The sequence below is a fragment of the Botryllus schlosseri genome, chromosome 4 (genome assembly GCF_051294905.1).
Source record: "Botryllus schlosseri isolate E-star chromosome 4, Bs_hap1, whole genome shotgun sequence".
In the NCBI taxonomy this organism is placed as follows: Eukaryota; Metazoa; Chordata; class Ascidiacea; order Stolidobranchia; family Styelidae; genus Botryllus; species Botryllus schlosseri.
The window spans coordinates 945,574-971,266 of NC_137239.1; the positions used below are offsets into that span (position 1 = coordinate 945,574).

At 41.6% G+C, this 25,693-nt stretch overlaps 1 protein-coding gene, 1 long non-coding RNA gene and 1 pseudogene across 2 annotated transcripts in view; 1 reads left to right on the forward strand and 2 right to left on the reverse strand.

Annotated features, from left to right (window-relative positions):
• The window catches only part of LOC145437866 (uncharacterized), a 430,122-nt gene that overhangs the window by 249,188 nt on the left and 155,241 nt on the right, over positions 1 to 25,693 (reverse strand). The window lies entirely within an intron of this gene.
• Positions 4,834 to 8,601, reverse strand: LOC145436817 (uncharacterized; annotated as a pseudogene).
• LOC145436818 (uncharacterized) lies at positions 16,255 to 18,270 on the forward strand. Its single transcript, XM_080314035.1, has 3 exons — positions 16,255 to 16,452; positions 16,514 to 16,649; positions 17,290 to 18,270. The coding sequence occupies exons 1-3, from the start codon at positions 16,291 to 16,293 to the stop codon at positions 17,406 to 17,408; spliced, it is 417 nt and encodes a 138-aa protein (XP_080170161.1). The 5' UTR covers positions 16,255 to 16,290; the 3' UTR covers positions 17,409 to 18,270.

The following is a 25,693-nucleotide window of genomic DNA, read 5'->3' on the forward strand; positions in this document are numbered from 1 at the left end:
AACCACAATATATTCAGCCGATATTCAAAAGATACTGCATCCAACTTATAACGGCACATTTCAAAAACTACACGAGGACTGCATCTGAATGCCTGTAAGTCAGAGGTTGTCTACTCTCATAGTATTCAGGTTTGCGTACACGAGTAGACTAATTCTAGACTGCTGCAGTTTTTTTTAGGAAAAGCTGGGCGTAGAATATTCGGTTTTTACTTGCGTGAAAATGGTAAATTCTGCCCGTGCACCAACGAGGACGACTGCTGCCTGTAACTATAAAGAATAGATGAATACTCCAAGTCTGCAGTGATGATAGTTCTCTGACTCCCTACCACCGTGCGATGAAGTCGCGAATATTGTCAATATTTTTTTAACTCTGATGGCTCGTACCGATAAGTGATATCAACTCGCATGTAGAAAGGTCCAAATGTTACAGAGAACGTCGAACAACGTTTGCAATAACATTTCAAGAAGGCAGAGCTGGTTGTTCGCGACTGAACGAGTTAATTACCGCGCGTTTCCTTTCAATCATTTCATTCTCTATATATTGAATTGCTAGTTTAGTTTTTGTTGGCGGCTTGCGGTGAGGACGGTTGACGATTCGTGGTTAAGCAATAATTGTCACAATAGCAATAATTGTCCTACTTTTTGCCTACTTTGTGTCATTTTACTCAATCATTTAGAGTACAACGCTGTGTTTGATTTATACCAGTGTCACCAACTGGACACTGGACAGGCTTCTGCGTTTATGGTCGAAACACGTTCATTTCGCGTGCCGCGCAGCAACAAGTGCTTCAGGAACAAGCAAGACAAAGTAATTCGATCAGTCCCTGCAAAAGCCAGCGGTTCTCAAACTGGGGGGGGTGCCCCCTTGTGGGCGTGAGAGTATCTGAAGCGGCGCGAAACTGCGGTCAACTGAAATTTCCATACAATTCAAAGTTATTGCTCTGCGTATAGTCCTAATCTCATATTTGAGAATTATCTCATCAACAGTCATAACCTTCCATGCTATCAAACTATCCGTTGGGATTGCTAGCATTCTCGTTGCATTTTATGATATGACGATAAAAGGGTGGCGCGAAATTTTTTCACTATCATAAAGGGGGCATGTCTAAAAAAGTTTCAGAACCACTGCTGTAAGCGATTTTTGACACTTTGACTGCCAACGATCCTAAATTTAGGATTTTACTCAATCCCAGAAAGTGCCAGCGATGCTATATTTAAGATATTTTTCAAATGCCTACAGTAAAGTCTGGAATCGGCTCTATCCCCGGATTTCGGGTGTATTCGACGATACTCAATAGGCTTGTTGTCAGAAACAACCATTTTCGTTACCGGAAGTATTTTTTCAAAATCACATCTGTATACAATAGGTCAACATTTTTCTGGTTTGACCACTAGGTGGTCATTTTCATAAAATGAGCAGCCAAAAAATTGCAATATTTTGATTTTGATATTGATTTTGATATTGAAAAAAAAATTATTGATAAGATGCACAAGGTTTACACTTGTCAGCACGCCCGATTCCAGCTAAATATCCAACTAGTAGAAAATTTATTGTTTGCTGGCGTTTACTGGCAATTTCCATAATAGGCCTTGGCAGCTAAAGTGTTAAGCGAATAGACAAAGACTTTCTACAGTTATTGTAGGCGCTCGCACTCAAGTAGCCTACACGACTTCCAACTCTGTCGAAGAAATTGAAGTGTAGGACTACGTGGAATCAGTCGAGATGTCCATGACCGATTTGAAATCCTACGTATGACAAAATTGATCTATTGGAAGATATGGACTTGAAACCGGAGAATCTTGATGGTTTGAAAGCTGCTACTCAAGTCTATATAACTAACCTTCCTCTAGCCAGGTCAAAGCTGCGTGTCGAAATTGAATGCGATCGGCGAAGAACAATTTCAAGTGGCATAAATCTGCCCAAAAATAATATCGTTTGTGTTGATTTACGAAAACATTTTGATGCTATTTCAAACCTTCAAAATTCCGGACATTTAGGCATATTTTAGAAATTCCTCCCGGACGCAGTTTGAACAGTGAAATTTCAGATATGTCCGGGAAATTCCGGACGTATGGCAACTAGGGTTGGATTATCCGGATAACGGTTAACCGCAGGTATTTTTACTATCTGATATCCGGATATAATTCTGCCGGTTACCTGATAAAAAAGAATCGTTGCTAATGCGTTTTACACTTTTTAGTAAGCTTCAATAAGTCGTATTCAGTGTTGTGCGAGGCCGATTAGCGAGAAGCGTCTGTGCACATTGCATAATGTAACGCGACGCGTTCTCCCGCTGAGAAGATCGTTACATTAGGACGATTAGGTCATTGATTGCCGCACACTAGGCTATCGTCTCTGGCCCGATTTATCGCGTCTTCAACAAGCATATAGTTCCGCTGGATTGAAGAATAGCATCTGCAATAGGCCCTGTGCAGTGTGCACACTATTCCATCGCTGGCCTGTACAATCGCATCTGCATTAGCTTGGTGCTCACGATATTATCGCTGACCTACACAATCGCATCTGCAATAGGCCTACGAAAGATATCATCGCTGGCCTAACCATCGCGTCTCGGATCTAGCATGCGTTGGCTCCTATCTCTCGGTGGCTTGGTGACGATATGCCGTTAAGTGTATTCTAATTAGTGATTCTGGAAGTGACACCGCGAAACTGAATGACATCGAATGTTCGCAAACATGTGCGTGCGTGCAAGCGTAATTGATTTCCGCTGATAATTCATTCGAAAAAAAGCTACGTATCATGTCGGCATCGATTCCAGTATCAGCTACTCGTCCTTATAGTAATAACCATTCTCGGTAATGTCCATTCTCGGTATTGTCAATATTCTCGGTAATGTCCATTCTCTGTGGTGTCAATTCTCGGTAGCGTCCATTCTCTGTGGTGTCAATTCTCGGTAATGTCCATTCTCTGTGGTGTCAATTCTCGGTAATGTCCATTCTCTGTGGTGTCAATTCTCGGTAATGTCAATTCTCGGCGGTGTCCATTCTCGGTAGCGTCCATTCTCTGTGGTGTCAATTCTCGGTTGTGTCCATTCTCGGTGGTGTCAATTCTCGGTAATGTCCATTCTCTGTGGTGTCAATTCTCGGTAATGTCAATTCTCGGCGGTGTCCATTCTCGGTAGCGTCCATTCTCTGTGGTGTCAATTCTCGGTAGCGTCCATTCTCTGTGGTGTCAATTCTCGGTAATGTCCATTCTCTGTGGTGTCAATTCTCGGTAATGTCCATTCTCTGTGGTGTCAATTCTCGGTAATGTCAATTCTCGGCGGTGTCCATTCTCGGTAGCGTCCATTCTCTGTGGTGTCAATTCTCGGTTGTGTCCATTCTCGGTGGTGTCAATTCTCGGTAATGTCCATTCTCTGTGGTGTCAATTCTCGGTAATGTCAATTCTCGGCGGTGTCCATTCTCGGTAGCGTCCATTCTAAGTGGTGTCAATTCTCGGTTGTGTCCATTCTCGGTGGTGTCAATTCTCGGTAGCGTCCATTCTCTGTGGTGTCAATTCTCGGTAATGTCCATTCTCTGTGGTGTCAATTCTCGGTAATGTCCATTCTCTGTGGTGTCAATTCTCGGTAATGTCAATTCTCGGCGGTGTCCATTCTCGGTAGCGTCCATTCTCTGTGGTGTCAATTCTCGGTTGTGTCCATTCTCGGTGGTGTCAATTCTCGGTAATGTCCATTCTCTGTGGTGTCAATTCTCGGTAATGTCAATTCTCTGTGGTGTCAATTCTCGGTAATGTCAATTCTCGGCGGTGTCCATTCTCGGTAGCGTCCATTCTCTGTGGTGTCAATTCTCGGTTGTGTCCATTCTCGGTGGTGTCAATTCTCGGTAATGTCCATTCTCTGTGGTGTCAATTCTCGGTAATGTCAATTCTCGGCGGTGTCCATTCTCGGTAGCGTCCATTCTAAGTGGTGTCAATTCTCGGTTGTGTCCATTCTCGGTGGTGTCAATTCTCGGTAGCGTCCATTCTCTGTGGTGTCAATTCTCGGTAATGTCCATTCTCTGTGGTGTCAATTCTCGGTAATGTCCATTCTCTGTGGTGTCAATTCTCGGTAATGTCAATTCTCGGCGGTGTCCATTCTCGGTAGCGTCCATTCTCTGTGGTGTCAATTCTCGGTTGTGTCCATTCTCGGTGGTGTCAATTCTCGGTAATGTCCATTCTCTGTGGTGTCAATTCTCGGTAATGTCAATTCTCGGCGGTGTCCATTCTCGGTAGCGTCCATTCTAAGTGGTGTCAATTCTCGGTTGTGTCCATTCTCGGTGGTGTCAATTCTCGGTAATGTCCATTCTCGGTGGTGTCAATTCTCGGTGATGTTTATTCTCGGTGGTGTCAATTCTCGATAATGTCCATTCTCTGTGGTGTCAATTCTCGGTAGCGTCCATTCTCTGTGGTGTCCATTCTCGGTGGTGTCAATTCTCGGTGGTGTCAATTCTCGGTAATGTCAATTCTCGGTGGTGTCCATTCTCGGTGATGGCATTCTCGGTAATGGTTTTCTCGGTATTGTCCGGACACCATACCTATACACGCGAGCGAATACGAGAAAAACCACGCAAATTTAATGTTCACTGCTTCTGCAACACCTTCCTTATAAAGCACAATGCATCAATTGTGACATCCTGTAGCCGGGACCGGAATTTTGTAACAAAGAGTCCTCGTGCATTGAATGCTCTTTCAGCTTCCACTGAAGTGGGCTGAATAGTAAGCAGTGTTGCGGTCGCTGAACTGCCTATGTGATTCTGTGTAAGCTGTCTTCCCTTGAACTTACAGCGCCGCAAAGTCCTATAAGTTTCCCGATGTAAATATACGCGATCTTGAAGTACGGTAGAAAAGTATATTGCTTGAAGTTCCAATTGATCGAATTTCCTTATATCCAAATTATAATACGACAAAGTAGTAGCACGAATAAGATATTGTCCCAACAAGATCGGTAAATACAGTGGGGGAACGTCCGGTGGGCCAATTACTATTGACAAACTGTACCCTATCACAGCTATATCCAGAATATTCCCTTAGACCAGACCAGGAAGTATCGTCAAGCATACGCCATCTAGCGAATGCAAGTATGGCTCCTAAATTATTGAACCCCCCAAGATTAACATGAAATGCCTACAGTAACATACCCCCCCAAAAAAGTTATAAAATGACAAAGAACTTTTTTGCAAATTAAGTAAAACATTAGTCCATTAGTGGTTCCTCGTCGGTGGAATCCTCGGTAACTTCCTCTGCAGCGAGAAGCACGACCAGTTTGTGGATAGGTCGCTCCAAAAACTGCACATCGTTGATTCTTCTTCCGTACTGATCAATAGTACGGTCGGCGATGCGTATCTTAGCCTTTCGCACCAGCCCATCTGTCGAATTCGAAACCGAGTGTACGATTCCCATTTCCAAGAGTTTCGCGGAAGGTCATCATCATGAACGATAACAATATCTCCCACTCGAACATTTCGACTAACTTTGCTCCATTTAGTGCGTTGTTGCATGCCAGGTAAAAACTCCCTTCTCCATCTGAACCAAAATTGATTCACAGCGTATTGTGTTCTTCTCCAGCGCCTTCTTGCATAGAGATCTGGCTTGCCAAATTCCCCTGGAGGTGACAACAAAATTTTTGGTTTCATCGTTAACAGATGATTTGGTGTCAATGGTTCTGGCGCATTGACATCACCCAAATTGATAACAGTTAGTGGTCTTGAATTTACCACATTTTCCACTTCTGCGAAAAAGGTTCTGAGTGATTCATCATCCAAATGTGAACCTATTTGACAAAGCAATGGTTCCAAAACACGACGCACCGTAAGAATTTGGCGTTCGACATTCCCATTCATATGACTAGCTTTGGGCACGTGAAAGTTGAATTCTATCAGATCACAATTTTCAGACAATAGATAATCTCTGACCTTTTTCTGATTCATCTCACCCATCGCCTTTTGGAAAGCATTCTTTCCCCCAATGATGTTGCTTCCGCAATCACTCAACAGTGATTTTATCGGTCCTCTCCTTGCAAGAAATCTTCTCAGTGCATTAATAAATGAATCCAAGTCCATAGAGTTTGTTGTCTCCAAGTGTATAGCTCTGGATGACAAACAAGAGAAAATAACTCCGTACCTTTTCAATACGGATCGCCTTTCTTTGATTTCAAATGGCCCGAAGAAATCGCACGAGCAAAATGTGAATGGACCTTGCTCAGCCATTCTCGACTCTGGTAATTCGCACATCTTTTGTGCCGATAATGGTTTCCGTAATTTCCGACAAGTTATGCATTGGTGGATGTGCTGAGAGACAGCACTCACACCACCTATAATCCAATATCCATGTTGACGTATCTCATTGTGCGTGATTCCACGTCCCATATGATTGACCTTTCCATGAAAATGGCGAATAATCAAGTCCGTTACGTGAGATTTCCGAGGCAGCAAAATTGGATTCTTGACTTCAGAAGACAAAGAGCTATTACGGATTCTTCCGCCAACTCTTATCAAGCCATCTCTGTCCACAAATGGATCTAGTTTGTACAAAGGACTGCCTTTCTTTACGGAAGAACTCTTCGACTTTGATGCAGGATCAAGACGTTCCATGTCATCAGGAAAGAATTCACTCTGTAAGTCTTTCAAGATGATCCTTTCTGCCACTGATAACCTTTCAATAGTGAGAGAACTGTTTATGGGCAAACCCTTCAATCTGTCTTTGAATTGCAGGCAGTTTGCAACAGCCCGTTTTGCCTTGAACCACAACGAAAACTGTTTCAAGTTTGTATTCCAAGATTTAGATCCCGAATTTTCATTGGAAGTTGTACTGAGTGACACAGCCTTTCTGACTTCCACATCTACCAAGTCATCCACAGCTTCGCCTGATGGATGAGCGTCCTTTGGTATTTCAAATCTTCCCTCTTTCCACAAGAATTGCGGTCCATCCCACCATAACGAAAGTAATAAAAGATTTTCCAGCGACGTACCTCTGCTTGCAATGTCACTTGGATTATCATGTCCTGCCACATGCATCCATGCAGAAGAGTCTGTCAAATCATGTATCAGTTGAACTCTGTTTGCCACGAAAACATGAATTCGCCTCGCTACGTTATTTATATATCCCAAAACAACATTGCTGTCAGTCCAAAAATACTCTTTCAAATTTTCATACCGCAACTCTGTGTTGAGAAATTTGCTCATCTTGGCTGATACCACAGCCGCAGTCAGTTCCATCCTAGGAATTGACACTTGCTTCAAGGGTGCAACTCTCGATTTTGACATAATGAGAGTGCAATGCACTTTCCCTTTATCATCAACCAAGCGGAGATATGAGCATTGCCCGTATCCATACTCACATGCGTCGGAAAAATGGTGAAGCTCCACTTCCTCAACGGTGCCGAATTCATCAGGTTTCACACATCTTTTGATTTGAATTTTATCCAAATTGTTCAAATCATTTAACCAATCCTCCCATCTACGAGCATAACTTTCTGGTAGCGCAGTGTCCCAATCATGTTTCATTTTGCACAATTCTTGCAATAATACCTTTCCAACCAGCAGAACAGGGGCTAGAAAACCCATCGGATCAAAGATAGACGATACGACACCCAATACTGTTCGTCTTGTTACTGGTTTATCCACCAATTCCCTGTGGAACCGAAACACATCCAATGATGGATTCCATAAAATTCCCAAAGACCTCTCTGTCAACGATGACATAGTATCGAAGTCAATGTCCTGCAATCCCTTCGCCCTTTCCGATTTATCAATCGATTCCAATACTTGCATTTTGTTCGACACAAATTTATGCAGTCTCAATCCAGCCTTTCCACATATACCCACGCTGTTTTTCACCAATTCAACAGCTTCATCCACATTTTCTACCGAGGTTAATCCATCATCCACGTAGAAATTGGATCGAACAAATTCTGCAGCCTTGGAGCCGAACTCTTGCTCTCCATCATCAGCGGCCAACTTCATGCCATACATGGCCGCGCCTGGCGATGAGACACTTCCAAAGGGAAATACCTTCATACGATACTCTAAAAGTTCCCTTGAAATATCTCCATCTTTCCACCACAGAAATCTCAGCATATCACGATCCTTTTCATTGACATAAAATTGAAAAAACATTTTTTCAATGTCCGCCATGATGGCTACTTCGTTCTTTCTGAATCTCAACAAGATTCCCGTCATATTGTCCATCAAATTTGGTCCACTCAATAGTACGTCATTAATGCACAGACCACCGTACTTGGCACTCATATCATTTACAATACGAAGACTTCCTTTCTTGTTATGAAAAACAGGAGAATGAGGTATGTAGTTGATACGACCATTCTTTAAATCAAGTATGTCTTCTGGAACCTTTTCCACATACTTTTCAATAGTCAGATTCATTTGATCCTTATACTCCTCATGAAGATTCTGGTTTTTACTCAATCTTCTTTTGACCTGCTCCGCTCTTTTCGCAGCCAAAGCTCTGTTGTTTGGCACTCTAACATTGTCGTATTTCAATGGCAGAGGGAATTCGTAATGCCCATCCTCTCTCCTTGCAACACCTTTTGAGAGGATGTCCATAAAACGCTTGTCCTCAACCGACAAAGAAGCTTCCAAATTCCTATGTTCTAAGAAATCCATTTCTAGCAAATGATTGATATTCTGTGGACACATAACTTCCTTCGCCTTTGACATGTATACAAAGGCGGTATTCCCGTCAGCAACAACTTCTGAAGTTTCAAAGCCTTCTTCCATTTGTGCATCTCTCACAATAGTATGATGCGATACCACGCTAGGTGATTCACCCGTCAAGTCTTTACAAACATTACCAACAATTCCCCAACCAAACATTGATAGTTGACCATATGGATCCGAATCACCACCGGCTACAATCTCACGAGGACGTAACGCGTTGGGAACATCAGCACCAATTAATATTCCAACCTTCATAGATGGGTCGTAGGGCATAATTTTATCCGCAATGCTCCGAAGATGAGCCCACTCTCTTGCAACCTGAGGTTTGGGGATTTGTGAAATTTCAACTGGAATTTCTGCTCTTGTGTACACTTGAGGAATAGTGACAGAAGAAGTTTCATCGATACTTGAAACTATAATTCCAGTGATCCTGCTTGAGTTAATGACTGCACCAGATTTGTACAATGTGGACATCTGCAACTTAGTATTGACAGATTCCAGTCCTAAACTTTCCTTCAGATCATCAACCATGAAAGTCCGATTACATTGACCATCTAGCGCACAATAACATTTGACCTTCTTGGATGGATTGGCAGCAGTACTCACATAAACCGGAACGATCATAGTATTTTGCTTACCTCCCTTCTGTCCTTCCTTGGAGCACACTTGCGTACATTTCGAGTCCACCTCATCAGTTTCTATATGCAGCGATGTCATATGCCTCCTTTTACATATCCTGCAAGTTATTCTTGCTGTGCAGAACTTGGCCATGTGGTCTTGCGATGAGCCACAACCAAAACATAGTCCTCGTTTCATTATAAATTCCCGTTTCTCCATATGGGATAGCTTTCCAAAGCCTTCACAATCATCAATGTGATGTAGTTCTTCACAAAAATAACACTTTGTCCTTGTAGCACTCGTGTCGTCCTGACATTCTGTCGAGAACGATGTGACCTTAAATTTTCTTTTGTAAGAGTCTTTATAGCTCACTACTTCAGGATAGCCAATTTTCCCTTTGTCATTTGGCGAATCCAGATCATCCAATTCTGGAATATTCATCTTTTCGGCACAGACATCGACAAATCCTGCCACTTCTTTCAATGGTGGATATGACGCCTCACCATATTTACTTTGCCATTTGTAAACTTCATCCCGCCATTTACCTCTCAGAAATTGCGGTAGTTTTCCAATGATTTTATTACTCTCAACGGCATAGTTCAAAACACCAAGCGCAGGTATTTTCTGCTCAGCTGCCGCTATTTGATCCAAAAAGTCTGCAAATTTTCTTAGACCAATCCCATCTTTGACATTGATTTTTGGCCAAGAGGATAGTCGATTCAAAAATGCATTTCCAATTACATTGTCGTTGCCGTATCTAGTTTTCAATCTCTTACGTGCTCTTTCATAGGCATCTCTATTCTGCAAGAGCAGTAAACCCTTTATCATTTCCTTAGGCTCACCAGATAGATGCGACTCTAGATAGTTCAAGAGCTCATGCACATTGCATGTCTTCGATTGAATCAATGCATCAAACGAAGTTTCCCAGGCTAAATATTCAAGAATATTGCCATCAAAAACACCAACCTTAATTTCTGGTAGACCACAGGATCGTGCCAACATAGCATTCGAAACAGCCAATTCCTTCAAAACCTGATCCAGATTTGCATTAACATGATATATCCCATGAGCACCATCGTTATTAGGAGCTCTATCCATTACATTTTCGGTGTTATCCAGTACACTACTCGGTTTCGACTTCCGCCCTCTATCCATTAGCCTTTGTATGTCTCGTTGATTCTGAGCCGACAGGTCCTTCATCTTCTGCTCGTAGTCACGTTGGTTCTGTTCAAGCAGCAGAGGTGTCTCTCTATCAGGAGAGTTTGAATCTTCTAGTACAACAAGCCTATTTCGACTCGCAGTGGGCTCAGAGAACTTAGCCTTCGTTTCGCCATTGTACTCATCCAAATAATCCTTTGCGTTGTAGCCAGTCTCTTCTACCCGATCTTGTATATCCTTGAATGAACAAGAAATTGCTTCCGATTCCTCTGGCCTAAGACGAGGCTCAAGATCAATCCAAAAATCTTGTAGTAGAGCAAACTTCTTTCGCATATCTAAATATGCTTTTGAAACATATTCCCGACCGTCCCGTGACTCTAGTAGGTCATTCAAACATTTGCACTGTCGCAATACCTCTTTGACATGGAAGTCAAACTCTTGCTTCATGTTTTCAATATAAGCAGAGGTTCCTCTAGTTCTCCTGTCCGATATCACGGTGTGGCCATGCTTGTAATCCTCGGCCATAATTCTATTAGGATCCGAATCTACGTTATCTTCACCCACCAAAGTAGAATTCCTTTAATTAGAACCATTTCGGCCACCACCTGAAGCCTTTCCAGACTTCTTCTTATTTCTTCCAGGAGTCATGAACCAGAGTACACCAACTTAGTGTTTTCTTCAACAGAAGTGTGTCCTTTTCTCCAATATTAGTATAAATGAAGCAAGTCCTATTACCGGCACCAACCCACACAATATGGAATTGTCCTTTCCTTATGTACCGATAGCCGTCCTGTCCTTTGTTTAGTTCCGCTTCCAGGCGTTGCACTGTATATTCCAATACTCCACAAACGGACCTTTGATCGTATTTACTCCACGACCGGACCTTTAGCTGTATTTACTGTTGCGGTCGCTGAACTGCCTATGTGATTCTGTGTAAGCTGTCTTCCCTTGAACTTACAGCGCCACAAAGTCCTATAAGTTTCCCGATGTAAATATACGCGATCTTGAAGTACGGTAGAAAAGTATATTGCTTGAAGTTCCAATTGATCGAATTTCCTTATATCCAAATTATAATACGACAAAGTAGTAGCACGAATAAGATATTGTCCCAACAAGATCGGTAAATACAGTGGGGGAACGTCCGGTGGGCCAATTACTATTGACAAACTGTACCCTATCACAGCTATATTCAGAATATTCCCTTAGACCAGACCAGGAAGTATCGTCAAGCATACGCCATCTAGCGAATACAAGTATGGCTCCTAAATTATTGAACCCCCCAAGATTAACATGAAATGCCTACAGTAACAAGCAGCGCTTCGTAGAGAGTCTAAAGGTTGGCAGGTCGTTTCCCGGAAACTTCCACGACTCTACATTCCTTTTGACCATTCTTATGTTGGTGTCCGGACAATACCGAGAAAACCATTACCGAGAATGCCATTACCGAGAATGGACACCACCGAGAATTGACATTACCGAGAATTGACACCACCGAGAATTGACACCACCGAGAATGGACACCACAGAGAATGGACGCTACCGAGAATTGACACCACAGAGAATGGACATTATCGAGAATTGACACATTACCGAGAATGAACATCACCGAGAATTGACACCACCGAGAATGGACATTACCGAGAATTGACACCACCGAGAATGGACACAACCGAGAATTGACACCACAGAGAATGGACGCTACCGAGAATGGACACCGCCGAGAATTGACATTACCGAGAATTGACACCACAGATAATGGACATTACCGAGAATTGACACCACAGAGAATGGACATTACCGAGAATTGACACCACAGAGAATGGACACAACCGAGAATTGACACCACAGAGAATGGACGCTACCGAGAATTGACACCACAGAGAATGGACATTACCGAGAATATTGACAATACCGGGAATGGACATTACCGAGAATGGTTATTACCGAGGATGGACACCACCGAGAATCGACACTACAGAGAATGGACATTACCGAGAATATTGACATTACAGAGAATGTACATTACCGAGAATGGACACCACCGAGAATGGTCATTACCGAGAATATGGACAATACCGAGAATGGACATTACAGAGAATGGACACCACCGAGAATGGCCATTACCGAGAATGTATATTTCCGAATATGAAGAATGTCGTGAAATCTAAACCAGAAAATACCTAATATACCGACGTTGGGATCAATGTTATTTATAGTTGTTACGCGCTGTTGTCCAAGGGACCGCGCATCGAGTTGGGGAGTGCGCGCAGCCTCGTGAAAAATTAGTGAGTGATGCACATACGATTTGTGTTTGCGCAATGTGCAATGTGCATATGCATAACATGCGTGCATTATAGGCATTGTGCATACGAGACAGGACAGAAATGTGGTAATCTAACCCGTTTGCTGTAAAATGTCTCGTACTATTTTCTGCCACCGATAAGGTGATAAGCGTCGCATTGTTTCCTTCTCAACAATTAACAATTAATAATAACAATATGCTGCTGGAAGGGGAAGGTGCAGAACAGCCTTATAAGGCTTTCTAAGTCGAGCAAAGTAAACATTATTGAGAGCACATTACTAGTAGCCTAAATGCAACCGTTTACTGAAAATGACCAAGCTGCATCAACCGAAAATGTAGGCCATGATCCGCCTAGATACTTGTTTATCCCCTTTTCGAGATTTGAAAGAATTGATGCCTTCTCATCATCATTGGCTTTCTTGCTTCATACCAATCACAGCAGCTCGATGAGTTCCGCTAGTATTATAGATATCCGTTCCTTTGAAGAAAACTATTATGTCATAGTTTGCCTTTTCGCTTTCAAGCAGATAAAACGAATTGAGATACGAATCACAGCAGGTTGATGGGTTATTAGAGGTATCCATGCCAGTGAAGCTACGGAATTCCTTATCGAACCATAGTTTCTTTAGTGGCTCTTAATCATATTATGCTCTTTTAAGATTAGAATCACAGCAGGTTGTTACAGATTTGTGATCCAGTGAAGCGAAATTATTCAATGTTATTAGAGCGAGGTATCATGTCGGCATCAATTCCAGTATCAGCTAGTCGTCCTTCTAGTACTCCAAACCGAAACATAAGGATGGTCAAAAGGATGTAAAGCCGTTGAAGTTTCCGGCGTACGACCTGCCAACCTTTTGACTCTCTGCGAAGCGCTGCTATCTATTCAGCCCACTTCTGTGGAAGCTGAAAAAGCATTGAATAACTGGTTGGTGGTACAGAACTTGAACACGGCTTTTAACAGTATATTCATATTTATTGACTCGAAGAACTTTTCGCGTGCCTCTTATCAAGAGCAACCGGCACGATAAAGGATACAGAACAGAGATGGATTCAAAACCAAATGGCGAATGGTGACGCAATAATGCAAATTTCTAAATAATATGAATGGAAATTCAGCCATAGCAACAATGCAGCGTATATAGCAACAAGCAACTTGAAAAGTAGAGCGCGTGAGGCATAAAATACAAAAACAACGAGACAATGCAGCAACACAGAGGAAAAAATTGAACAAAAACACGGACGAACAGCTAAGCAACGACAACTAGTGTGAAATTTTAAGATAATACAAAAATTCTTTCTGGCGACAAAGGACCGGGTTATTTAGTTTGATGAAAGTGGATTCCAAAGCAGTTAAATGAAACATTGATCTACCCTTGGATAAAACTGAAACCATGTCGTCTGAATAGTTCAAGGCGCAGGACGGGTTGTCGATCAAATGCTGGCCAACTGAAGAACTGCTTGTCAACACTTGGCTGTACGATTGGGATTTTGATGCGTGTTTGCATTGCTGAGTGACACTTTCAGAATCAGGGGACTGCGATGCCGATCTTATCCTCTTAGGAACGTGCTGTTTGATACGTTCTAGCAAGCGTTGGGATGTGCGTCCCACGTACCGACTATCACAGTGGCATTTGTATTCATATATTACCATACTTTGATGAAAAGCAGGCAGCACATCCTTTCGCGTGTTTGGCAAAATTTGTTTTGTTGTATACACAATCCTCGCATTAACAGTGTTGTAACAAGATTCGACGCATGATCTGATTGATTTGGTGAATCTATTAGAAACAGAGCCAAGCCAAGGAAGGTGTATGTACACCGGGCATTTGTTTGGGCCGAAAACTGTAGGTTGTCAGAATTTGCGCATTTTCTCCGCAATAGCAGAGTCAATGATGCAATCGGGATATCCATTTTTGGACAGAATGGATCTAATCCAATCTAATTCTGTGGGCAATTTGTTTTTAGAGCAAATCATAAGTGCTCGATGCACAAGGGTGGAGATCAAATTTAATTTACGCTTTTTCGGGCAAAAGGAGTTCCACCTAACATAATGACCGGTGAATGTTGGCTTCCGATAGACTGATGTGGTGAATTGGTGACCCGTTTTTTCCACCAATACATCAAGAAATGGTAGGGAACTATTTTGTTCTTTATCTACTGTGAAATTAAGGGATTGGTGCATTGAATTTAACGTATCGAAAAAGGCATCACACTGTCGCTCACTTTGAAAAACTACAAACGTATCATCAACGTATCGATAATACATAAAAGGTTTATCAGGGCCCGAGATTAACTTATTCTCATGGAACCCAACAAAAATATTCGCCTTGAACTATTCAGATGACATGTTTTCAGTTTTATCCAAGGGTAGATCAATGTTTCATTTAACTGCTTTGGAATCCACTTTCATCAAACTAAACAACCCGGTCCTTTGTCGCCAGAAAGAATTTTTGTATAATCTTAAAATTTCACACTTATTGTCGTTGCTTAGCTGTTCGTCCGTGTTTTTGTTCAATTTTTTCCTCTGTGTTGCTGCATTGTCTCATTGTTTTTGTATTTTATGCCTCACGCGCTCTACTTTTCAAGTTGCTTGTTGCTATATACGCTGCATTATTGCTATGGCTGAATTTCCATTCATGTTATTTATAAATTTGCATGATTGCGTCACCATTCGCCATTTGGTTTTGAATCCATCTCTGTTCTGTATCCTTTATCGTGCCGGTTGCTCTTGATAAGAGGCACGCGAAAAGTTCTTCGAGTCAATAAATATGAATATACTGTTAAAAGCCGTGAAAAAGCATTCAATGAACGTGGACTCTTTGTTACAAAATTCAGGTCCCGGCTACAGGATCCCACAATCGATGCATCTGTGCTTTATAAAGAGGGCATTGCAGAAGCAGTGAACATTAAATTTGCGTGGTTTTCTCGTATTCGCTCATACTGCGCGCGTAGGTAGGTACTCTACAATAACACTGTGTAAGTGTGTAATGATTTTGCGATCCGTTTTACATGCAGACCTAATGAAATCGATTGTCTCACTTAGCAGTTATTATCCGGTTAACCGGTTAGATAAATTCCAAAATATCCGGATATATCCGTTATCCGGATAGTGAAAATTATTGATATCCGAACTAACCCTAGTAACAACACAATGCAATGTGTGACCTCATTATGCAATGTGTGACCTCATAGGTCTGCGACTGTAATGTTATGTAGGCTAATTCTACAGTTTGCCTTCGTTCAATCAGAAATTGCCTGACTTTCTTAGTGCATAATTGCTTCAATTGGAACTTTTTATTTAAAGTATACCACAATATGACTTTATAATTCAAATATTACCTAACCAGGGAAATATGACTTTATAACTTTCTTAATATACCCCATATGGATGCGGTTGTTGCGTTAAAATTGATTTCACGACTTACCGATGCATAGAAAAAATATGACTTTAATGACTTTAAATGGCCCTACTGATTATGCTATTCCTATATCAACAGGTGCAAAAACAAAGAAGGCCAGACTTGAATCCGACAACACTTATGCACGACTTTGAATCCTCAGCGATTCGAGCATTTTCGGAAGTATTTCCGAACATTAAAATCACGGGCTGCCTATTTCATTTGAGCCAAAATGTGCAGAGAAAGGTCCAGGAATTAGGTTTGAAAACTGAGTATCAATCTAATTCCGGTTTCTCCGCTCAGGTAAGCGTTCATTTTAGCTACGACGTCAACGCTAAGTGTAAAACGGGATGATTACTTTCAGGTGAAGTGCTTGACGACCCTTGCTTTTGTGCCCGAGTGCGACGTCAAACAGTGCTTCGAAATATTGACTTCTTCCAACTCGGGCTGGCCAAGTTTTGCCGAAGACTTGGCTAATTATTTCAGGGATACATGTATAGGTAGGCTATATTAACAGATGCAATCTTTGTCACTGTTGCGGATTGGATTGGATGTCTCAAACTATGGGGTAGAATCGAAGACTACTCTAACGATGTTCATATTGTTATTATGGTATCTTCACGACCTTGTTGTTCTATCTTAACCACCTAAATCTTTATAATTACCACCCGTCAGACTAGATTATGCCTGCGATGCGTTTCTATACCAACAACACTAATCGATTCGCACATTAAGTCATCAATAGCGGCGCCGAAATTTGTTTGCGATTCGCTTTCGCCGCTTTGTGACCAAGTCATTATTCACATATCAGCCTACTGAATTGAATAAAATAATCCATCTAACTCCATATTTTAATATATAACTTAACTGGCATATGTTTATGCGTGTAGAGACGTAAACGCGAACTGGCATTTGTACGTACATGGATTTAACCCGAATAATCTACTACAATTTAAAATATTGCCTGATTGCAAAAAAGCACACCTCTCCCCCTTTTGATTCACCTCTGAAGATCGATGACACTTTTGCGAATTGTCCATGACTAACGTCTTTTCATTACCACATCATATCAAACATTGATAGTACGGATTTGCTTCGCGAATATATGAAGTATTTAACTCATTATTGTTTCTGCCTTAGGTATCACGAATGATCAACAAGGCAGTAATAGGCGGCCGCTGTTCCCACCCAGCATTTGGAATGTGCGACAACGTACCATCGATGGCATGCACCGAACCAACAATTCTGTTGAAGGATGACATCACGGCTTCCGCGTTCTAGCTGGGGGGTGTCACGTAACCATTTGGAAATTTTTAGAGTGTATCAAGTGAGTATAAACATTGGAAGATGTACATGTGTACTTGGTTTCAACTTGAATATACATATATTTTTGAAGGATGATAGATGTCATGCAAAATCGAGTGCAGCTGTTACAAACTTCCACAGGCCAGGCAACGCCTAAAAGAAAGAAAAAATACGTCGACATTAGCGACAAATTGAAGCGGCTTTGTGATGAAGCGTGGTCAACCGACATGACTACAGATTTTCTGCCAAGAGTGGCATTGGCATACAATCTAAGTGAATAAATAGATAATAGCGATCACCACTTATTTAGCATCCTTTCTGATGAAGAAACGCCAAGTCTGTGTTGGTGATCACCGCTGTACCTTTATCCTCTGGATGTTTCGTGTACATTAAAAACTTTGAGTGTCTTTCATTTTAGCATGCCACAGACAAGTAATAAAATGCAAATAACCTGGAACATGATTGCTTATAATGTTGGAACTAGAGTTTCTGGGCTTACAGTAAATTCATAACTTCTCAGTCTCTTATTTTTGCGAGCCGTAGAAGCTTTAAAACAGTAGGAAAGGAGCGACAAGGAAATATAGCGTGACTATCTGCAAGATAGCGTAATGGTTGGCGGTCAGTTGTCAGGTTGCTGAGTAAAACGGCAGCCTACTGATAAAATATTCTGCGATTGTAACAGGTAGAATTATCATCATCGCGAAATGAAATTCGGGTCCAATTAGTACGGTACAGCGACGCAACGTATCATTGAATATAGATATGATATATTGCATTACGAAGGTAAGTGCATAATTCGTCGATTGTCCGATTGTTGAGCGAAGCCATTACCTAGGAATCAGAATCGTCACGGTCATAATCGAATATATTTCTGCGTAGGAATATTACGCAGTGTACAGTTTGTCTAGGTTTGCTAACTGCTTTAGATGAAAAATGTACCTCGATCAATTGTGTCCGCAGCGATCAACGAAGTTTCTTTATCTTGTGTTGTTAAATCCTGATGAACGCGATAATAGACTTTTTAATCAACCCAACTATATTATCTACGCCCTACATTAAATTGTGTTTGCGCCCAGAATCACCACAAGACACGTTCTCTTACAATATTTCGTGAGCTAGATTTTCGGTCACTACTGATTGAATACGCACTTTCTCCATAGTAATCTTCTGCTACCAATATTAATTCTTGTCTACTTGATACACTCTATTCCCGAATTATCGCGTCAGCCTTAACATATATGTTGATCAATGTATAGAATGACTAACCGTCTACTGAAAATGAGTAGGCCCATGCCGCAAATGAAAAATGCAGACCATGATTTGCCAGCATATTTGTTACTCCCTTTGCGAGCTCTGTGAGAGTTGATGCCTTCTCGATTTCAACCATATTATACTCTTTTGAGATATGCATGACAGCTGGATGCTATAGATATCCGTATCAGTGAAGCGGAGTAGGCTAATTCGTATATCATGGTTGGTACACGAATCGGAAACATTGTAGACAATCAGCTGATATTGTAAAACCGCTTTGAAACCAACCCTATTGATCGATGATCACATGCTTTAGGACTGTTTGCGATTGCGCATGATTTTTCTATCCTATATTTGATAACGTTTTTAGAGGAATCAGTTCGTCTTTCAACTGTCCTTATTTGTATTTCGTGTTTGTACTAATTGTATTTCTACGATTTTAGTGATTTAATTGTTTGATTACTGTTTTAAATTGTCTTTTTTCGCTAGTATAAATTGCCCTCGCTACCGTTGTCTCGTCCTCCATACCATCGAGCAACGGACGAGCGAGCACTATTGCGAATCTCACAATTGCTTGTATTACCATCTTAGTACTTTCAAAGCAATTCGGAAGTTCTCATTGTTTAATATTCGATTTGGATTGCTTGATTCTGTTGAAATACAAGACTGATACGCAAGGTTAGCGAGTCCATGAGCAGATTCAGCGAAGCAGACAGGGTTCGACGCCTGCTAAATCGGCACTCATTTACATCGGAGTGCCGCGTCGAAACAATTCGCAATAAGGTTGTCCGGAATCAATTCGCCAGTGAGTCTGGAAGCGATACGCATTGAAGCGAATTCAAGCTCATGACTCTCATCGGCTCGGGCGCAGGCATTCAGTCTACATTCAGGACTCTGCTGCCCGTCCTGGATTGATCACCTCTGCTTCGCATCGAATCTGCTACATCTTACGGTCTAACAAAGTTGAATGCTGTCAGCGACGCCTCAACGAAGTTTTGCGACAGTAACACGATTCTCCCGACAACTATAGCTGTCATCAAGCACTTGAGTAAAACGTTCGCGTTGAAGCCGCATTCGATTCTCCGTCTCACCAACGTTCTCGACACTTGTAGAGCTGCCGGACGCCTCCCTACTATTCAAGGTGATTTATTCTCGTCACTAGCAGATTTGCTGGATGCCTCTGTACGATTGAATGTGATTTATTCTTATCACTAGTATAGATTTGCTGAACGCTTCTCTGCCATTTTATGTGATTGGTTCTCGCCTGTAGGGTTGGTGAACGCTGCTTCACCATTCAAAGTGATTTATTGAACGTTCGTGTTATCGGAGGTTATAGCTTCTAATGCGAAAGATATTTGCCATCTAACTATGCCCTTGTGTATTGACATCATGACTCGGCAGTTCTGAACACTTGTAGAGCTGCTGGACGCCTCTCTACCATTTAAAGGTGACTTATTCTCATCACTAGTAGAGTTGCTGGACGCCTCTGTATGATTGAATGTGATTTATTCTGATCACTGATATAGATTTGCTGAACGCCTCTTCCATTTTAATGTGATTTGTTCTCGCCAGTAGGGTTGCTGAACGCTGCTTTGCCATTTTAAGTGATTTTTCGAACGTCCGTACGATCCAATACGATGGACATTTTTCATTTATCTTTGCCTTCAATTACTGAAATGATTATTACTCTGGCATTAGTTGAGATGGAATCGTCCGTACGCCGTTAGACCACATTTCTCTGACCGAGTCGCTTATCTTGATGACTTCCATCGAACTATTCTTTGTTTCGAAATTGACTGGACGTGATATGCAGACTCGATTGACATTCCTTTTCACTCTAAACCCCATGGTTCTCGGAAGATGTTAAACCACCACGCAGGAACGTTTGATTCCGAATTTATGTGGTCAAGGGTTAGATTGATGCACGCTTCCCGAGTATTAACTGCTCTGAGCGTGAACTGAGTACACTTACTCCATTGGTGCAATTCTGTTGACTGGGTTCAGTCAAATGGGGGAGTGTTTGCGATTGCGCATGATTTTTCTATCCTATATTTGATAACGTTTTTAGAGGAATCAGTTCGTCTTTCAACTGTCCTTATTTGTATTTCGTGTTTGTACTAATTGTATTTCTACGATTTTAGTGATTTAATTGTTTGATTACTGTTTTAAATTGTCTTTTTTCCCCAGTATAAATTGCCCTCGCTACCGTTGTCTCGTCCTCCATACCATCGAGCAACGGACGAGCGAGCACTATTGCGAATCTCACAATTGCTTGTATTACCATCTTAGTACTTTCAAAGCAATTCGGAAGTTCTCATTGTTTAATATTCGATTTGGATTGCTTGATTCTGTTGAAATACAAGACTGATACGCAAGGTTAGCGAGTCCATGAGCAGATTCAGCGAAGCAGACAGGGTTCGACGCCTGCTAAATCGGCACTCATTTACATCGGAGTGCCGCGTCGAAACAAGGACTATAAGTTCACGTGTACAATTTATGCATGCACTCATGCAGGCATGTCATGCATATGTAGGTACAGATCGCGTGTATGTGCATCACGGCGTTGCCACATTCGGTGTCAATTCTCAGGTATAATTTTCCCGACAACGTCCGTCTCAGTAAGTTAGATTCTCGACATTGGCAATTCTCGGTAATGTCCATTCTCGGTAGTGTCCACTGTCCATTCTCGGTATTGTCCATGTTCTCGGTATAGTCCATGTTCTCGGTAATGACCATTCTCGGTGGTGTCCATTCTCGGTAATGTACATTCTCGGTAATGTCCATTCTCGGTGGTGTCCATTCTCGGTAATGTCCATTCTCTGTTGTGTCAATTCTCGGTAATGTTCATTCTCTGTTGTGTCCATTCTCGGTAATGTCCATTCTCGGTGGTGTCAATTCTCGGTAATGTCCATTCTCTGTGGTGTCAATTCTCGGTAATGTCTATTCTCGGTGGTGTCAATTCTCGGTAATGTCCATTCTCTGTGGTGTCAATTCTCGGTAATGTCCATTCTCTGTGGTGTCAATTCTCGGTAATGTCTATTCTCGGTGGTGTCAATTCTCGGTAATGTCCATTCTCTGTGGTGTCAATTCTCGGTAATGTCAATTCTCGGCGGTGTCCATTCTCGGTAATGTCCATTCTCGGTGGTGTCAATTCTCGGTAATGTCCATTCTCTGTGGTGTCAATTCTCGGTTGTGTCCATTCTCTGTGGTGTCCATTCTCGGTAATGTCCATTCTCTGTGGTGTCAATTCTCGGTAATGTCCATTCTCTGTGGTGTCCATTCTCTGTAATGCCCATTCTCGGTAATAGCGTTCTCGGTAATGTCCGTTCTCGGTAATGGTTTTCTCGGTATTGGTATAGAACCAATAGGTATAGGTATTCTACAATAACACGGTGTAATGATTTTGCGATCCGTTTTTCATGCAGACCTCATGAAATCGATTATCTCACTTGGCAGTTATTATCCGGTTAACCGGTTAGATAAATTCCAAATATCCGGATATATCCGTTATCCGGATAGTGAAAATTATTGACATCCGAACTAACCCTAATGGCAACCCTAATATATGTATTCAACCGGCCAATCATCATGTTTACCAATTCCATTGTTCGCGAATAAAACCCCTATTGCCCCTGATACAGTGTAATATTGTTCATAATTATATTCTTGGTTATAAAGTATTCAAGTGAAAAGCAGGGGCATGAGGTAACATTTCCGAATCAGTCGACTAGTCCGGCTTGCGAGCGATATCAAGGTTTGAATCCGGCCCGCGTCGTAATTTGAGTTTGACACCCCTGCTCTATAGTTAATACTTCCGACGAGGTTGCCGCAAGTGTACAATACAATGATTCAGTGTCGTTCGACGGTAATAAGTATTGCGTGATGTTGCCATGCGCGATGCAATTTGAGTTCCAGCCTAATTTCGCGCAAGCGTGTTCTCGTTTGCTATAACATAGAAGGCTCTCTGCGGGAAAACGCTGACAGATTATGGCTCATTACGATCACGCAATCATGGCTTACGTTGACAATGGTTTCGGTCGAAAATTGTCGCAAGCGGAATTGGATAAAATTTATATGATTCCTCATTACTACGTCCCACATCATCCGGTTTTTCGTGAAGCGACTTGTTTCACCAAATTGCAGGTTGTTTTCGCCGCAAACGATAAAAATAGCTACGTGTATTCGTTATACCAGGAGTGGCCAACCGGATTATAAAAACTCTGTGTGCAACTGTGCAGCATAGATGAGCGGATTTGAAATTTCTATGTCCTAATCCAATCCAAATCCGAACGTTCAAATCCAAATCCAAATCCAAATCCTAATCCATAACTTTTTCGTATTCAAGTCCATGTCCAATCCTAATCCGATTCCAACTGGAAATTCAGTAAAAATACTAATTTATGCAATGAACGGATTCGAAATTTTTCTTTCACAACCAACGATTCACTTGATTCAAAATAACTAAGTAACCATAAGCACAATAATAACTGATCTGAATAAAGTTTGTCGCCATTCGCCACACGCCTTGGGCGCTTCATGCCAGCATGGGTTCTTCTGATACTCTTTAAATCCTTAATCCAATCGAAGCTACATTATGGCGTCCTCTGTTGGGGGGCTGCCAGTATAACTAGACTCAAGCCACTGCAGAAACTACAGCATAAAGTACTCCGAATCATAGCTAGGGCCCCAAAGGGACCTGGCTGCCCATCCAATAAGTCGCTGCTGAAGAGATTCGGCGTCCTAAACATAGAAGATATGCGGAAACTAGAAATCGTCAAGTTTATGTATCAGTTTCACTGCGGTCGTTGCCCCAAATACTTCAATGACTTCTTTACCTCTGAATCAAAAGCGCACAAGTACAACACACGCGCGTCCACGTCGTCCAAATATCATATGATCGACCGAAAAGATCATCGCTCCATCAAATATGCCGGACCTGATGTGTGGAACAGTATCCCGCCGGCCATCAGGCAGTCGACGAGCATGTCCACATTCAAGTCGAAATACAAGCAATTACTACTAAATAAATACAGTCCATCCTCAAGATTACCGGACCACGACTGACCTATCGATCTCGCTTCCCCTGACATGCCGCCCTATTTCTTGACGCTTCCTTTTTCTATACTATCTTCTTTACTTTCATTCAGTGTGCATGCCTCCTCTTTACATCGCCTAGGCCAAGGTGGGTGTCCGATTCCATAGACAACTCCTAGTCGCTTCGACATCTTCCTTTCTTTTCATTGTATCGCATTTTTGTGGTGTATTGAACTGATAAAATTGCTAATAAACCAATGATGATGACATTTCAATCTCCCAGAAAATAGTTCAATCCAATCCAAATCCTAATCCGTTCTGAAAAAAAAATGTCTAATCCAAATCCGACAAAATTTCACAAATCCTGTATTTTCAAAACCTAATCCTAATCCATGCTCATCTCTGCGGGTTGGCCGCCCCTGCCCTATACGATAGTGTTTTGAAGAGTCCAAGTTTGTTACCCGACATAGAAACCGTGCTGGCGTGGTAGTTAGATGTGTAACTTGGTCGATTTCTGTTTATCTCTCAGAGAAAATTTGGGATTCTCGAAGGCTTGCAGATTAGCGTAAGTGTTACCCAATAAATAGTGAAGGTTGGGAACCACTGAATTAGACAAAAGACGATACTCGATTTTGCTCCCGTGGCACTTCAATATGAACAATTCTCTGCATCGCAAAATATATCAAACCGTCCTCCATCACATCATCCGACTTGCGAGCCTATGAACTGGCGGGTATACAATGTTAATAGTCTGCTATACATGGTCAATTGGTTAATGATATGATCATGAAAATGTACCTGTTCACAAATTAAGAATTCGATATTACGGTAGTGCATCCGAATTTGGGTATAGTTGGAATGGGTTGAGTTACCAGTGTAGTTGTAGAGCCTAACATCTTACAGGACTCTTTCAATTAGTTTTAAGGTGCAATATTACGATACAATACACGAAACGGATTGTGTTAGGCTAATTCAAAAATATTTACTATGTAATATGCGCGTCGTTTTTGCGACATATTCTTTGTTTACATATTTTGCTTCAACACGCATGATTCGTTTCAGGGGTCCCGTACGTGTACGTTTACAGTATTCTTTATTATAGCCTACTATACATGCGTAGCGTGTCCTATATAAATCCAAAATGTTAGAAGTCCATTTCGGACTGGTATGGGAAGTTATGTATACATCATAATTAATTTACAACGTGACATGAAGAGTAAAGCACCTTTTAGATTGTATGTAATATGGTTCAATTCCAACCAGTGGAAGCGGAGTTATTGCCGTCGAAAAATTTTGATTTGAATAAAATAGTATTTACGGTGAGCACAACTATATTAAATAAACAAAGAATCGGTCACCGTAAATACTATTTTATTCAAATCCAAATTTTTCGACGGCAATAACTCCGCTTCCAGTGGTTGGAATTGAACCAAATTTGGTGAGCATCGTTTCTATAGACAGCCTAACACTTTCATGGGGTGAACAGAAAATTTTCAAATTTTTTATTATCTATTTTTTATAATAAATAGAAACTTTCTTCTCCTGTAGCAAAGCGGTTACTGGCTGGAATTGAACCAAATTTTGTGTGTAGGCTTAAATTAGGTAACCTAACAACTTTATCAAGCAGCCAGTACGATTTGAGAAAAAAAGTCATTTTGAAGAGCCCTACTGTACAGGGCTTTGTAGCCTATTAGTGAAACCTACCATACTTTATCCGTTATCCGTATAGCAACATATGTAGCGTTTGATATCAAATAATATTGTAACAAAAGGAGACACTTGTTTTTATGTTACTTGCATTGTTTAGTGTAGTCGATAGTCTGGTCATGTTTCCGACTCGACTCACGAATTACCCACTTTTTAACTATACTGCTGTGGTCAGTGTGATGTTGACTAAAAAAGGTCATTTTGCCAGTCCTACTCACGAACGCCCCACCGCTCGAACGACCGCAAT